We start from the raw sequence: 18,134 nt of genomic DNA, 5'->3' as shown, positions 1-18,134 counted from the left end.
CGATGAGATAGATGCAGGGACAGTCACAAGCACACATGGCCGACACATCATAAGTCCAGCAGAGGATTATCCTGGCTACAGGTTCGGCCACCAGAGCCTCGTTATTCTGCAAGATGCAGTCCAGGGTGTTCTACATGGAAGTGATGTTGATACTTGAGAGCGTTTCGAATGGCACTCCTTACACCCCGATAGGTCATTGTTAATAGCGCCACAAGAGCATTCTTTTTTTGTGTACGTAAACCAGCAATACAGGATCGATTTTTCTCATTAAGTGACAGTCCATTACCTCATTTCGTCCACCCCACTCCCCATAGTACTTCCAGTGAGGACGTATTTCGAGTGTATTTGCTCATATAAAGGTTGAGATTTGTAAAAATAGTACTGAAATTATTATTTTTTAAAAACATTTCTGAGTTAATTTTTACCAGTTCGTAACATTTTGAAAGATTTTTGTCATCCTTATACCTTCCAATATGAGTGGGAATTCATGTACAGGGTGAGTCAAAAATATGGCTACACGCTTGAAGTAAATGTAGTGTGTTACTGTAGAATGTAGAGGGAAATGGCGAATGGAATATTAAACTTGACATTTCATTATTTTTTTCATTTCAGATAAGTGTCACGCACCGGAGGTTACGTCATTAGCCAAGATGGTGCTGAACATGCAGAAGCAGGTTGCAGTTTAAGCGTGGCCAATTGATCGTGAGACTGGCGAGACGTGATTTTAACGTAACATTTTTGCCGTCGACTGTGGGAAAGTGGAGAAAACGACTGCTTACATCAAATTGTTGATTAGTTTAAGTCCATTGCTGTGCTAACAGCTCTCACGATGATTCTGGTATGTAATTGCCCACGCTGCAACTGTAACTTGCTGCTGAATGTTCAGCACCATCTTGGCTAATGACGTAAGCTCGGGCGCGTGACACTTACCTGAAATGAAAAAAAATCAATGAAGTTTCAAGTTTAATATTCCATTCACCATTTCCCTCTACACTGTACAGTAGCTAAAACACTACACTTACGTCAAACGTGTAGCCATATTTCTGATTCACCCTGTAGATATCATGAAGCCACATTGTCACCAGCGTGACCAGACATGTGACAACTATTTTAATTTTAATAGGATGAACAGGATGAACTCCGCCTGTGAATAAGGCTGGAAGGCTATGAATACATTGTGGAGACATGAAAAATAAAAGAAGTCGAAAAAGTTGTTGGAAGTGAAGTAATATTATCACAAAACTGTTAATAATTATAATTATTATTATTATTATTATTATAATGTCGGCATTCTATTTTTGGTTGCCAGGGCCAGGGATTTACAAACCTAGTAACAAAGAGTAGTGTTGTTTGAATAATCTGTCTATGCTAGAAATAGCATTCGCCATTACAATTTTAGAGATCAACCATCACAGTTTCATAGCGCGTTGAGTATTCAACTCACGGCCTCGTCTTCAAGGATTCTTGATTCGAGTCCCGAGCCGACCAGAAACTTCTTTGTTTGTCTAATAATGCTACATAAGTGACGTTAAATTACAAAAATTCTCTTACTAGTTTAGAGAAAGAGAGAAAAACAAAATAAATTGCATTTCCTTTCTCGTTCGAATGTTTAGAACGTTATCCACTGAGAAATAACAATTCGATCTGGGTTAGACTTCTGGAAGACGTCTTGTTCGGTGACTGGTGGAAGAAGCTGTGATAGGCTTTGGGATACAACTCTTATCCTTGACGCCTTGATTCGTTTCGATTTCTCCACAAGCACGCAGGGATGTTTCCTCTTGGGTATCGGAGTCTGCCTGGGACTCTCACCAGACAGCCAATCGAGAATTCCAATTCAGCCGCGATCAAGGACATTGTTCATCATGATTATTTTACTACTTCGTCCTAATCTTGAACCCAACGGCAACAATGCATAATGTAGTGTTATCAAGTTCCGTGTCTTTGACTTTCCATTAAAGATTGACAACTAAAGTTTCTAAGTTTCTCCTCAGGCCCGTCTGGCAAATTCTGACCACACGTAGATTTCCTTATATTTTACATGTTTAAACTCATGATAGAAATAATGGGTTTTATCGAGTGATTTTTAATGCCACGATTTTTATTTCTACTTTTAGAAATCATAATATGTAGACAAAATAAGTTAAAATAGACTTTACTTTCACTATATATATTATTTAAAGACAGAAACTTCTAGAGGAAAACAATATATGCAATGTATGAATGTATATATATTTGGAATATTTTAGCATCGGGGGATTTAAGTTTTTTTGCAATAGTTCAATTTTATTAATATTATCTGTGCTTTTGTTTCACTTTTGTATAATCGCGGCTATGAAGATGAGACATGTGAAAAGAAACAGCCATGCTCAAGCGGGACCTTTTGAGGCCAGGGGTCCCTGGTTCGAATTCGGGCCAGGACATGGATGTTCTTTGTGAGGTCCCTTTATCACGTTCATCATATTATCGCTCATCCTCATGGTCGCGATTAGCCAAAAGTGGCAGAAAAGCGACGCTAAATAAAAAGATCAAATCAAGCGGGACCTTTGGTGAGTAGACCTTGAGACGACCATTCAACGTACTCATACACCGAGGAGGCTGTTATTAATATTATGGCTATTGGAAATAATACTTCAAGTTGTAGGATTTTTGATTGATTGATTTGGTGTTTTAAGTCCACTTTATGCACAGTAAGGTTAATCGGGACTGGACCTACAGTTTAAAATGGGATCCGAACCACTATGTGCCTCCACCGGGTATCGAATCCGGGACCTCTTGATTACAAGGCGAATACACTACCACTGAGCCATCGGGGAGGTCTCCAGTTGTAGGAATACTGTTCTTTATCCTGCGTTTATGAACCGATTCCAGTACAGAGACTTGCAATTTACAGCTTCAACGACTCATCCTCTTTAAGCTAGGCGTACATTCAGATCTGGACAGTATTGATTAGACTGTACGAGTTAAGAAGCAGGGAAAACAGACGGAAAGATGGACGAGGAAGTATATGCTGTCACCGTGGAATAAAACGGGCACATTAAATCTTTATTTGCACGGGTCGAACCGTAAAAAATGGCTAATAAAATTTCGTACGAGAATTTTAATTGCGTGTCTCAAGTTTTGCCCGACTTCATTTATTTCTGTCTACGTCGAAGTAACGGTCGAATTACAATAATATATCTTTACACATGTTCTCTGCGAACGTGACAATGCTGATGATTAATCTTTACAGTAAAGAACTGAGGTGTGTCACGTTAACATTATTAGCGGCACAATTTCGTTATTCGTTCGCCAATAAAAGTTCGCATTAGCAGTTCGATTGTTTTTGTTAACTTCGGCAAATGGTACGGGTCGTGTTCCGAAACGACCCATTTCCTGCCCTGCCATACCACCGCATGCTCTTTTCGGAACAGCACATTACGGAACGCAACGGAACGGTTCGCGATTCGGAATCAGTGTTTATATTTACATGCAGAAGGTGCGGGGGAATCATGTTGGTAATGCTCGCGTCGATGAAATGTCTCGAAGCATGCGTAAAATGTTGAGCAGCATCGTGAAGTTGGAGGTATTTATGAGGTGGTGTTGTGGGGCAGGGTTTGTGTCCGGGCCGAATCGAGCGAGCTAGGCTCAGCAGAGCTCAAGCGCAGGAGCACACCAGCCAGAGATCTCTAGTTCCGCAGTCTCCTGCAAGCGCGCTGTGGAGACAGTCCCGTCAGTTGTCAAACAAAGTTATACGTGATACGAGCTGCATTAGCCCGCTTTCTTGACCGTCCGTAATGTGATTGCGAGCAGTGTAGCTTTTTTGAGTGCTCACCTGTGATGCTTTCGTTTCGTTTCGTGATTTCGCTTCCAGTTCGCACGGGAAAAAGAGAGGTTGTTTTGTGCAGAAGTGGTGCTGTGTAAATTAGCGAGATATTTTGCGAGCTACTGATGAACATTTCTGTTTGCGTTCGTACTCAGCCATGGAATCCAGTCAGCAACAACAGCAAAAGCAGCAGCCTTCTTCCAGCCAACAGCAGCAGCAAAAACCTCCTTCCGGTGTCGAGTCTGGTGAATCAAGAGAAAAGAAAGCGCCACCAAAAACTCTAGAGTTGAAGTCGGTGCGGGTGGAACCAGAAAATAAGTGTTGTGATGTTGTCTCGCAGGAGAAAAAGCCGTCCCCGAGTGTTTCCGGCGAAATAACCGAATCTCACTATTCGGTCGCCGAGACGGGGTCTTTGGCCTCCTTGAAAAGGCCCGGGAAGGCGGCTGTCGTCGGGTCCTCATCCTCCCTGCCCCTTCCAGTATCGCCCCAACGAGAAGCCGATACTCCAACAACAAAGCCGTACGTTCACGGGCTCAGCAAGCCCCTGTCACCGGTCAGGGCCAAGGCTTTTGACAAAACCAAGGGCCCCCCGGTGGACCCGGTACTGGAGGAGGAAGGGTCCGACGACGCTGGAGGGGGGCAAACATTGCGACGACAACAAACGACGAGGACATCCTTGCATCATTTCCACGAACGTCGTCGCCTCTCTCGTCGGTCGTCGTTCCACACGGACATGACTCCCACGGCGACATGTCAATCGTGTCCTCTGCATCACGTAGCACCCGTGAAAACTGAACCCGTGCCACCACCAAATGTCCCTCAGACCCGACGCTGCTCCTTGACGCTACCCTATCCTAACCTATACGGTTCATGGCAAACTGCGGTGGTCCCTATTACAAAGAGTAACAGCAACGAGATACCACTGAACACATGCCCACCCCCTCTTCTGAAGAGGCGAAGCATGGTGCATCTCGACTTGTCTCGGCTTCATACAGGCTCCAGCACTAGCACTGCCCAGCCCATTTCAAGCGAGCCGCTTATCACAACGGCAAATGCCCAAAAACCGGCTTCAATAGCTCCGATTACACCTTCGCCCGTGACACCATCTTACCCGGCCGACCATCCGTTGCTACCGTGCAAGCCGCAGAATTCACCGGTCGAAGTGGACTTGATATACTGCTCGCTACAGAAAGTTCCAATGAAGGACTTTTGCGCGGAGGTGAGGGCCAGCATGGACGTTGCACACTTCATGAACCAGGCCGTTCTTTTACTTGATGTGACTGAAAACTCACTGGAACGAGTTGTGGAATTGATGTTACACAAAATGCTTGATAGTGAGGAACCCCACTGCTCAGTTGAAGAGGCAAAATCTGTCCTTTTCACCAACGATTCAGGTAAGTTTTACTATCCACTTAATATTTGTATTACTATTACATTTTGGTGGTGAACGTTACTCAACATGCCTAACTTGTTTCAAAGTCTTAATTGCAATAATTTTGTTTCAATATCAAAATTAACGTGGAACTAATAAGTTAAATAAAAATAAACGGTAACATTTTTAATTGGTAGAGAAAGGGATCTATAATAAATCGTATTTCTGATTGGTGTTTATTGACCCCTTTTTATTTTTACACAACCTTGGACATTATCTTGCAAGACAATAGAATGATATTTAATACTTATACTAAACAATAATGTTTCTAAAATAAACAGTATTCTCCCACTTTTATACTGAATAAAAATTAATAATATTGATTAAAGGAAACAACTTATGAGCACACGGCTTCATAACATTTACATAACAATCATCCAAATCAATTTGCCACGCTTGTCCCCCGCACCTATCTCGTAATTCAATACCACAACTGCGCCATCAACCGGCCAGTAACGAAAACAATAACACCGCACTGCTGAAAATATGACATTTCATTTTCCGACATTAAAACAATATTGAGACCAATGTTGTTTTAGAGATTATTAAATGAAAACTCGTTAGTAGCCAAACGTGTTAATTTAAAAGCAATTATTGTGTTTTTCTGCTTATGTGGTACTTTTGGATAATCTCGACGATGAAGGTTAATGATGAATAGATGAAACTGGTGAACGAATACGCATACTCAGGCCGGGACTCGAATCCGGAACTGTCGGAACAATGTACGCGCTCGACCACCAGGCCGGCTAAATATAAGTGCAAGCATGCAGCAATATCCGTCATTTATGTGGTGACAGGTTTGGAAGGTTTGGAACAATAATGACTCCCTCGTCAATTCTCATATTTGTGTAAATATATGTCCTGTTAAAATATACTTGGGGGAGGAAAGGATAATAGTCAAATACTCCGAGGATACATGCAAGATTTTTTTAGAAACTCGCTATGAGACGAGTCTCTGGTTCACTCTCTGCTAATGTGCATCGAATAAAATCGAATCAACAACATCGTTGCATCATAACATTTTAGTTTCAAATTCCATAATCACATTCAGATTGTTGAAACATGGCATCACACCCATTGATTCATATGATGCGTCAAGCGCCACGCTCTTTCCTTACATATACGATCCAGCATTTACTCATAAACGCCGGCTAGGCTTCCTAATAACGAAAAGTATTGCGAAAGTTCAGTAATTGATCTAGAGTAACTTGTTGAAGCTACATTGTAGTCTCATTCTTGGCAAATCATACATTCTAAAATATTTATATTGTATTTTCATAAATGATAGGGTTTGCGCGAACGAAATCATCATAACTACATGCCTGAAGAGGAAATAGGTAAAAATTTTGGTTCGTTGTATATTTAAAGTCGACATCTTTTTCCTTAGGAAACAGAAATAATTTTACGTGGAAATTTACCTTTCCATATAATTCCATAGCACAGTAAAATCGCCTTAAGTATTATCATGGTTGTTGAGGGGGGGGGTCTAACCGGTCCCTGACCTCCCTGGAAATTGACATACTTTATTTACAATTACAAGAAAGCAGAAAGCATGTCATTTTTAATGTTGATAACATAAATATAGTTCAGTTAGTATTCGAACAGAATAACCAAAATTAAATCGACGTTAGATTTTAAAACAATGAGAGTAAAATACAGGAGCCAGATTATGTTTTCTTCCCTTATTGCATAATTTAATCCAACGAATAAATGGTTCCACAGTTTTCAAAATTCAAAAAATTTAGAGTTTTATTTAAGAGGCCAAAGAACATAAACTATGACTAAAGTTTCCACACTAAAGTTTCTTGAACGAGGTATGTAAAAGTTAATAAGAAATTAGACGAACCATGAATTACACTAACTTATGAAATGCAAAATAAATAAATAAATATATAATGAAAAATACTTGGTTTTGCTGGATATTCACACATCTTGTTGATAGTAAGTAGTCTCCCCAAGATTGATTGATTAATTGATTTCCTTTATTTTACTTCGCTTTTTGTGCCACTTTTGGCTAATTTGCGAAGATGGGGATGAGTGATGATATGATGAAATTGATGAATGGACACTCACAAACATCCATGCCCAGGCCGATATTAGATCCCGGGACCCCTGGCGTCGTAGCGCGATGTGCTAACCACTCCGCCATAGAGGCCGGCAGTCTCCACAAGAATAACAATAATAATTTGGTATGAAAACGGTTTACTTTTATTACATTATAATAATTATTATTGTTATTACTTTTATATTCAAGCCTTATCAGTGCCTTGACCACCTAACAAGAATTTCTGGCGACGCCCATGACTATAATGTGTAAAAAATAACTTTACGACATATATATATCCATAAAATATTATGTATAACCATTATTTTAAGTTATACGAGTTTTGAAGATTGTCATTAGTAACAATATACTTTATTTAATTTAGAAAAATTGATTGATTGAATGATTGATTGATTGATTTAGTTTATTTTACTTCGCGTTTTGTGCCACTTGGCTAATTTGCGAAGATGGGGATGAGTGATGAAATGATGAAATTGATGAATGGACATTCACAAACAACCAAGCCCGAGCGGGATTCGAACCCGGGACCCTTGGCGTCGGAGAATTTAGAAAAATTATGTACTTTTTGTTCTTATTATATTTGAGTACATGTTACATGTATTACTGGTTTGCAGTTACTGATGATTATTTATATGCTATGATGCCATTTAAACATACAAATATACTTTCGCATACTCTCGAATACTTTAGGCTTCCCCGATGGCGCAGTGGTAGCGCTATCGTCTTGTAATCAAGGGGTTCCGGGTTCGATACCCTGTGGAGGCACATAGTGTTTCGATCCCACTTTAAACTGTAGGTCCAGTCCCGATTAACCTTACTGTGCATAAAGTGGACTTAAAATACCAAATCAATCGAATGCTTTAAAAGCAAAGGGGAACGAAGGTATATTTAGTATGCAACATTTTTTAAAATTAACCATAAAAACAACTATAATTACTTTCGTGATTTTAAAAAAAGAAGCAATAGTAAGTACGGACATCGGACTTGTATATTTAATTATAAAATCGACGGGTCCCTGTCTAGATTCCAACAGGAGTCAAATTTGAGTGATTCCAATTCCACTTAAACTGTAGGTTGAGTCCAGATAAGACTATGCGAGCCTTCTACAAATTTTTAAAAAATGGTAAAATTGTGGTGCACAGAATATGTTTCCAAAGCGTTCTTATTTTTAGAACATTTACGTGAAATTTCATAACATTGTTGGATTTTTTGAGTGTTTTTTCTTCAACCATATTTTCTGAGTTTATTATTGGTGTCTTATCACCAAAGGACAAACTATATTTCGAGTTAAAAGAAATACAATCTCCAGTGCACATAGCAATGCTGATTGGAGCATTCAGTTGCTTGTCATAAATTTGATCAGAACCACGTCCGATCGACTATATGCGTAAGAATTGATATCAATGTTTCACAAGACATAAGAAAGTAATGATTATACTAGCCGAACAAAGATCTAAACATATTTCTCGACTCGAAACTGCTTTCACTGAGAGAGAAAAGACATACGGTATATCTCCTTTATTGTAATTTTAGTTATTGAACTTCACTTTTATACTTTTTGAGAGAGGGAAAGGAGATCAGATAAAATAATAAAAAGAATAAACACCTTTTGCTTGACGAGGATTCAAACCCAGAACGCATTTGTAGAGATCGTAATACATAAAAAATTCCCGTTTCATACGCTATTTTTAAATTTAACGTAGAGAAAGAAATGCAACGAAAGTGAAACGCACATACAAACAACCAGGCTTCTTAAGTTGTTTCCATAATATCTCTCGTACTAAGGTTAAAGCTCCATAGCTTGTTCTGGCAGAGGTATAGTGGACTCTTCTCATTACAGAAGACTATTGGTTCTCTTTATTATTGCTGGCCCCCGTGGCAGAGTGGTTAGCACATCGCGCTACGACGCCAGGGGTGCCGGATTCGAATCCTGGGCTGGTCATGGATGTTTGTGAGTGTCCATTCAGCAATTTCATCATATCATCGTTCATCCCCATCTTCGCAAATTAGCCAAAAGTGGCACAAAAAGCGAAGTAAAATATAGCAACCTATCAAATCTCTTTATTATTATGGCTCATTACGCCTGGTTCTACGGCTATTATCCTCGACGTTGAAATTTGTAAATAACTACGAAATACAACTACACATGTAATTTACTTGCAAATATACGTAGGCAAATTCATATGTTTTAATATTAATATGTTTATAATTTTTCCTTCTGTTTTAAGGTTTACGTCATCAGGCTATCAGGCTTCCTAAATACTTATGAGCCGACCTCCGTTGCGGAGTGGATAGCACAGAGCGCTACGACGCTACAGGTCTCGGGCTCGAATTCCGGCCTGTGCATGGGTGTTCTTTGTGAGTGTCCCTTCACCAATTTCATCACTCATCCTCATCTTCGCGATTAGCCAAAAGTGGCAGAAAGGCGAAGTAAAATAAACCAAAGCATTCAGTCAATGAAGATACATATGAAGCCAGTTTTCTCACTATGCCTAATTCTAAGTAGTAAAAACCAAGTTTCAACTTAATTAGGGTTTTAACGGTAACTTGTATACTCGGATATGCGACGATAGATAACTTCGTAGCTATCTCAACTTACGGTGAAGCTACTAGGCCATGGTTCGAATCCCGGATTCTTTCCATTTGTTGTTTCATTTTCTGGGTGTTTGTTGATAAGAACCCTGCAAAAATCTATCTCTAAACTAATCTGTGTTGTAACTTTATTGAGAGCAGAGTTCTTATTTATTTTTCTTGCTAGCAGCTAAAACCTCGCAAGCGCGTATGCACGTTCCCACGCAAATTCTGACCAATCGCTACTGACAAGGCAGATTTCTCACCTACGTCCCTCCAAACGTTCTATACTCTATGCCCGGAATCTGTGGTGCAATAGCGCGCATAGCTTCAGAGAAGTGGGGGAATCTAGTAGCCAGAGCGAAGCAGTAAACGCTGCTGCGAAGACTGGTAACTGCAGTAGCTTGTCCCCACCACGCAATCCCGTTCCCTCTCACGTGTTCATTGGTGGAGCCGTCTCGCGTCGCTACTTGCGCAGAGACTTGTTTTCGTTCGCTTGCTCCAGAGATACCCGGGACAGGGTATACAAATAAGCCCACTGCATGCTGTTCGTTTTTAAACACACACAAACAAATGAAAGCATTCACACCGAATTTTCATAAAGGCATTGTACTGTACTATAAAGCTTAGACTTGTTTCAGGTCATCATGCTTCCAGTAAACCTAGCGTGTAGCATGCAACAATAAAATAATTTTCTTTAGCTTAAAAATACGTAGAATTAATATTTTCCATAAATATAAAGCAAAAGATAAGATCCGAAGGGGAAATAACAAGTTCGATGTAAATAATTGAGTTGCCTACTTATTTCCTTATTTTTAGTAGGTGTTTGCAAATATATTTAGAAATTTATTTTCAATTTAGTTATCCGTGATTCTTGCATTGTATCAATCTTATGATTTTTGTAACCCCATACGTCGAGAAACATAATCAGGATTGATTCGAGAAAATAGAGAAACAGTTGAAATTTCAAGTTGTGTTTATTTTGTAAATACATTTACAAATATGTTATCTTCTGTGTTTCTTCCCCACATTCTAATTCTTCCTGTCTCATTAGACAGAGATGGCTTTTTAACTAGCATTTTTTTTAAGAATGTTGCAGCTTTCTAGCGTAGCAACGTGATGATCATGATGGTGGTGATGATAATAAAAACGGAAAAAGAAGCATCTTTAAAAGTTAACTTTAACTGGTATTTCTCATTCTCTCTCTCTCCGCTTACGCACCGCGTTATGTTAATCGCGATAATGGAGCTGGATGATTATTGTTTGAAATAGATAATCGAACATAGTGTAACACAATGGGATTCACTCAAAGTCTATGTCGGCGAAGTTGCTAGTCAACTTTATGAGGTAGTATGGCAAACATATTCGGGTATAGCTGTATGGGGAAAATAGAAGAGTTTAGAACCTCCCTGATGGATTAGTGATAATGCCGTCGCCTTGTAATAAAGAAGTCCTTGGTTCGATATCAAGTGGACCCACACAGTGATTCGGATCTCACTTTGAAATGTAAGTCCATCCCCAATAAGCCTATGTCCAACAAATTCAAGAAATGTAAGATGCCAACCAATTATACAACTCTTAGAGAAAATATATAACTCGTGTAACATTTTGCTTCATACATTAACTGCAAGAAGACTGTCCTTTACTTACTGGTGACCGAAAAAACGTGCGTTAATTTTCATCGTTATATATGGAAATATAGAGTTTGGGTAGTGTTGCCCACGGGACGAGACGGGACAGGCTTTTAAAAATTCGAGACGAGACGAGATTGACCATGTGTCATAAGACAAACGAATATTTTCGAGACGAGACAGCATTTCCACGAGACTCCACGAGACGAGACAGGCCAAAGTCTCGTCTCGTGGGCAACACTAAGTTTGGGAAACTCAAAGTATACCTTAAACGTCACTGACAAGTAAATTCTTTGTTCATACCACTGTCGTAGGGAAAAAGTAATTGTTGCGTTCATTACTCGTTACCTTAAAAAGTAACTGATCGCTTCAAAAAGTAACTAGTTACAGTTAGCAATACTTGAAACAGTAATTTGGTTTGGCAATTAGATATTCACTAAACAAGGATGTGAGCATTTGAGCTTAATAATTCTGATATAATTTTCTTTATCTCGCTTGCATACCGTACTAGAAATCAGTGCGAATCAATTTACTTCTCGGTGTAATTGTCAACACTGATTTCTTGTCCAGAACATCGGAAGTTGCCAGGGATATAGTACCAATTCCCGCTGAACCCGTCTATCCCTATTCTAACCAATTTCATTAACATATTAATGACCGCTTTCATATTACATTGGGACATACGAAATGCTAATAACTGCTGCTATAGAACGTCGTGCCTACTTGTATTGACCAATGCTTAATTTTTAAATCAGTTGCTGAAGTTCACGTACCATTTTCTTCTCCAGCTTAGTTCAGGCAGAATAAATGTGAATAACAGATAGTATGTTTCACCTATGTTACTGTAAGAATGACGAAACCGGCCTCCGTTGGTTGGTTGATTTGGTGTTTTAAGTCCACTTTTATGCACAGTAAGGCTAATCGGGACTGGACCTACAGTTTAAAGTGGGATCCGAACCACTTGTGCCTCCACCGGGTATCGAACCCGGGACCCCTTGATTACAAGGCGGCGACGCTACCACTGCGTCATTGGGGAGGCCCAAACCGGCCTCCGTGGCGGAGTGGTCACCTTATCGCGCTACAAAACCAGAAGCCCAAGGTTCGCAACCTGGTAAAGAACAGGTGCATCCTTGTGTTTGTCCTATCATCAGTAATAATTAGTTCATCATTCACTCTTGTCGTCGCGATTAATCTAAGAGCTGCGTCAAATAACCGAAATAGAACAGAAAAAAAAAATGTAAAGTTGACGAACTGTATCTTTGCGGGTGATCTTGGCTACTCCGCAGCATTTCCGTTGTTGGCAACTACTCGTCGTTTGATTGGTCGGCAGCTCTCGCAAAGTAAGAGGAGAATGACGCTCAGTGGCTAAGGTGGCCTGTAGCTCCTCCCCTCGCTCCTGCGCAGTTGATCAGAATTCACCCGCAAAGATACAGTTCTTCAACTCTAAACCAAACGATTCAATGGAAGTTACTTCTGTGAATATTTTCACAGATTACAAACTTTCGAGAAATGTTACAATACCCTCAGCTGTTCTGTTACATATGAATTCTATCGGGCAGTTGGAGAGAAAACAGAGAGGAAAGCTGGGTGGAGGAAGGGGGGGATGAGGAATAATGAATTTTCTGAGCGTGACCTTTTGCACGTCGATTCTAAAGCAACAAGTAATGAAGGTAACAACTTCAACAAGTTCGCAGGTTTATATGCTTGATAGTCAAGTCTTACCGAACCACTTTGATGCGTGTGGGAGGTGGGAAGGGGCGAGTGAGGTGCTTTTGCGGTTCTGCGCTCACCTGTTGGGTCAACTGCCAGCCTCCGTTGCGGAGTGGCTAGCACAGCGCGCTACGACGCCAGGGGTCCAGGGTTCGAATCTCGGCATGGATGTTCTTTGTAAGCGCCCCTTCATCAATTTCATCATATCATCACTCATCTTCGCGATTAGCGAAAAGTGGTAGGAATGCGAAGTATAATAAACCAAATCAATCAGTCAAATGTTGGATCAACTGCCTCAATGGGCAGGAGCATTGCTTAAATCAGGGACTTTCCGCCCATGCTTTCCGATTTGAGTCCTCGCCTAGGCATGTATGTTTTTTGTAAGTGTCCCTTCAACAATTTAATCTCATCGCCGTCACGTCTATCCAAAATCAGCACAAAGCGACTTAAAACACATAAAAAATGTTGAACTGATGTGCAGGCCTTGTTCATCCTAAAGGAGGAAATGGAAAAACGAAGAAGGCTTGAAAGTTGCCTTTAAAGCAATATGTAATTAGCCAAAAAGTCAGTAAAGAAATAGTATTTGATATTTACTTATCTTACATAAGCCTTCTGTTACATTTTGGCCTCCCTGGCGCAGTGGTAGCGTCGTCGTCTTGTAATCAAGGGGTCCCGGGTTCGATATCCGGTGGAGGCACATTGTGGCTCGGATCCCACTTTAAACTGTAGGTCCAGTCCAGATTAGCTTTACTGTGCATAAAGTAGACTTTAACCACCAAATCAATCAACAATCAAACCTCCTTCTGCTTTTGGCTAATCACTGTGATGAGGATGCATGATAATCAGATGAAAGTGATAAAGTAACACTAAGGAAATTCCGTGCCTATGTCAGTGCTAGAACAAGAAACCGTCAATTACACCTTGAGTCGACAACTCAGTGCTCTTGGGCACCGAGCCAGTGGTAATTTAGTGTTTTACAGTAAAAGTTAAGGAAGCTTATCTTTAGTTTACTGGAACTAATTTTATTTTCATGTTTTCATATTACATTTATTTTAATGCTAACATGTTATACATTAACATGTTAATACAATATTATTTTCACAAATATGTTATAAAAAGTATTTACCTTAATATACCTATTTTTATTATTGTCCAATGGAAGAATCTCACTAGTCATCTTTCGTCGAATGTATCACTCAGCTTACCCCAAGGTTGGAGTAAGATCCTGAAGTGCCTGGACATTGATTGTACTGTATAAACTTTCATTAACTTTTTAGAGTAAAATTAATATATCAAATTTGATTCTAAAGCCTTGTATTTTATTGCAATAATATTTGCAGGAAAGTTTGATTTATTATTTGGCATTGACCAAAAAAACCACGGTCTCTTTTTCGATTTACCCTGCATATAAGAATTCTTGGAGATACAATATCTATCTCTTGTTCCGCGAAGAATGGATACCTTTTTGTTATTAAATTTGTTCAAATATTAGTCAGAACTGACACCCTTTTCTTCATCGCGAGCCGCTTGCAAGCCGTAAAGTTTTGGTCAGCATCTGATAGGGGCAGAGTCATTATAGTACTTCCAGAAACCTAAAGCATCCCATAATGCAGGTGTAATTATGTTTGTTTAAGTCTCGTGCAGACACCGGCCTAATTGGGAAGGGATCTGCTGGCTGTTTATTTTCCCCATTTTCTCTTCTTTCCCTCGGGAGAGCCATTCTCTGCGCTGGCACGGTTTCAAACAGTTCGATGTGGCGTGTAGTATTCCCAATGTGCGTTTATAAGCCTTTCTGCAGTGTGATTTGTCAGGTGAATAAGTGCCTGAGTGTGCTCGATATGGAAGTGAGTTACTCCCACTTTGCAAGCTTGTCCTTTTTTTTCCTATTTTTGCTGAAACAAAATATGATGTATACCTTTGGCAGTTTTAGCAGTTCTGTATTGTAAATCAACCTGTATCTGATGGCGACGGGCGACGTAGTGAAATGCTTATAATTTTCGTTTTCAATCATATGTGCGAAATTATAAACATGTTATCCATTATGTTGGAAATTCAAGTGATATAGTAAAACTATAACGTTTGGTTTCGATTCATATAATCGAAATACAAACGATATTCTCACAACACTGATAACTCGTTTTCATAATTTGATTTACATTATTACATTGTAATCAAGGAGATTCAGGTTCAATTTGTAACTAATTCCATTATATAGATTTCACTCTAGGCTGTAGGAATAGTTCCGATTCGGCTATCTTTGTACGAACAATGGTGTGAGAACGAACGTGAATTAATGCGATTTATTAGTTTGTCTTCGAGATTAGGAATAAACATTAGCACCCTTACAATTATTTTACTGTATCTCACGTTTGTTTTTAATGCACAGCATTTGGAATAAGATTATTTATGATACAAACTACACGTTCACATTTACCGAGATAAAACACTAAATGTAAATCTATCTCTGTGGAATTACAATTTAGTTGAATGAACTCACTGATATATGTATTTTATTGATTGAGTTGGTGTTTTAAGTCCACTTTATGCACATTAAGGCTTATCGGGACTAGACCTACAGTATAAAGTGGGATCCGAACCACTATGTGCCTCCACCGGGTATCCACCTTGATTACAAGGCAAGGACTATACCACTGTGCCATCGGGGAGGCCAATGTATTTTGCTACATGATAATATATTTTGCCTCGTGAAATGACTGTTAGTTTCTATAATATTATTTAAAAATTGGGAGCGATTTTGCAATAACATGAATTTCTTCATTTTGTTTGAAATTCGGCATACTCACTAATTTTCGCCCCCTAATCACGAATCTGCAATTAAAATTTGGCGCTCACACATGGAAATAGCAAAACAATTTCTACACCCTCGATTTCGGACTTTTTTTTTTGTGAACATTATGTGATGCTAATTATGAAGAACATAAATCTGGAGCGCGGAAAGTACTATTTACCAATGTATAGCCGACTGAAGTTCAGATATTGCCGTTTGAAATTTTTGAGTCCAAATTTCCCACCGATTCCGGGCTTCGCCCCTGGGGTAATTTACCTACCGCCCCTAACCGCTACCGCGGCCCCGCCTCCGCTCCGCTCCGGCTACCCGGCTTTCACTATAGAGTCCCTTTTAAAGGCATGTTAGAAATTGGCCGGATTCACCTGCCCCCAAATAAGCGCCATATTTCAACTGCACATTCATGATTACCATACCAAAATTAGTATAAGTACACCGAATTTCAAACAAATTGCAGATATTTCGGTTATTCTAACTAACGTAACCTATCCAAGTTTAAAAAATTCCAAAGTCCGGTCCGTTCGTAATTCAAGGCACCTTTTCATACCCCACATGAAAAAGTAACAATGCGGCAACTCTGTGGACACAGCAACAAGTACGCAACGAATACCGAACCTCACTTGTCCACATCAAATATGGCTACCGCATTAGTGTATAGACAATCATACCGGTGTTAATTCTACATAATTTAGGAATTTCTATACGTGAGCACCAAATTTTAAGTACAGATTCGTGATTAGGAGGCCCAAATTAGTAAGTATCCGAAATTTCAAACAAACTGGAGAAATTCCCTGTATTGTTAAATCATACCAAAAATTGTATCGGATTTACAATGACAAACACATACACGGTGTATCATGCCTAATCAAAATCTCTGTAATTAGAGAAACATAATTGCACATACAAGATATTTCCGATATTTGTTTCAGCAAACGAAAAATATTTTCAACTTCATCTAACTTACCTCTCCAGAATTGTATAGGTTGAAGGCATACATAGGAAACAGAACAAAATTATATTGCAGAAATTAACTAACTAAATACAGTCAGCACGTTTACTGCGTATTATCTAGAAGGCAAGAACACTCAGAAAAGTTTAATTTTCTCAATTTGTAAATATAGAAATGAGGTCAGTTAATTTTAAACCGTGTGACCTAGTTTCAAAACATATTTTAACGTCAGCGCGAAACAAGTAAGTCGAGTCACATTTTAACGAGTGAAGTTTCCAACTTCTTTGATTAAAAATAAATTAGATACGCTTGAAGCAATATGTCATACGCATTCGATCGAATATTTCAGGAATATTCCTGCAATGTTTTTATTTTGTACGCTCTGTACCTATTTCATCATGTAATTTGAATATAAGGCTTCTCCGATGGCCCAGTGGTAGCGTCGTCGCCTTGTAATCAAGGGGTCCCGGGTTCGGTACCCGTTGGAGGCACATAGTGGTTCGGATTCCACTTGAAACTGTAGGTCCAGTCCCGATTAGGCTTACTGTGCATAAAGTGGGCTTAAAAACTCCAACTCACTCAAATGAATTTGAATATAATTATAATTTGGAGAAAGTGTTGTACCTAAGATTCACGCCATTCTTTTTGTTACATAGTGTTCAAATTTAATTAAATAGAAATGAAGTGTCTGGCTAGAGTTGACGAGCTGTATCTTAGCTGTCAGGTTAACCCTGACCAAGTCCGGCTATGGGGTAACAAGGGGAGGAGCTACAGGTTTTCATAGCCAGTGGCCATTTTTTTCTTCGTAATAAATGTCGATAACCTCAAGGCGAGTAGGTGGCAACTGCGGAAATCTCTATCTCTCTCAAAATCACCCGCAAAGATACAGCTTGTCAACTGTAACTACAAGAAAATACATTCCGAGACGTTCCGACGTGTTGTCAATAGGTACAAATGCTAAACACAATATTCAGTGGCAGACTTCTGTGGTGGAGTGGTTAGCACAGCGCACTACGACTCCAAGTATCCCGGTGTGTGCATGGGTGTTCTTTCTGAGTGTTTCTTCATTTATTTTATCCTATCAATACTCATCCTCATCGCGATTAGCCAAAAGTGGGAAAGAAGCGACGCTAATTAACAAACATCAAATCAAGTCAAATAATAGACA

At 39.5% G+C, this 18,134-nt stretch overlaps 1 protein-coding gene across 1 annotated transcript in view; it reads left to right on the top strand.

The window, feature by feature from the left end:
• Nucleotides 1–4,535: 4,535 nt before the first annotated feature.
• Nucleotides 4,536–18,134, top strand: part of LOC145983754 (solute carrier family 4 member 11-like) — a 398,440-nt gene continuing 384,841 nt past the window's right edge. The window contains exon 1 of the mRNA XM_083116803.1: nucleotides 4,536–5,196. Coding sequence (XP_082972929.1) covers nucleotides 4,536–5,196 — 661 coding nt within the window. The remainder of the gene's footprint in view (nucleotides 5,197–18,134) is intronic.

The sequence above is a fragment of the Lepisma saccharinum genome, chromosome 2 (genome assembly GCF_977018435.1).
Source record: "Lepisma saccharinum chromosome 2, izLepSacc3.1, whole genome shotgun sequence".
In the NCBI taxonomy this organism is placed as follows: Eukaryota; Metazoa; Arthropoda; class Insecta; order Zygentoma; family Lepismatidae; genus Lepisma; species Lepisma saccharinum.
Note: the sequence above shows the minus strand (reverse complement) of the source record. Positions and strands in the feature narration are given on the sequence as shown.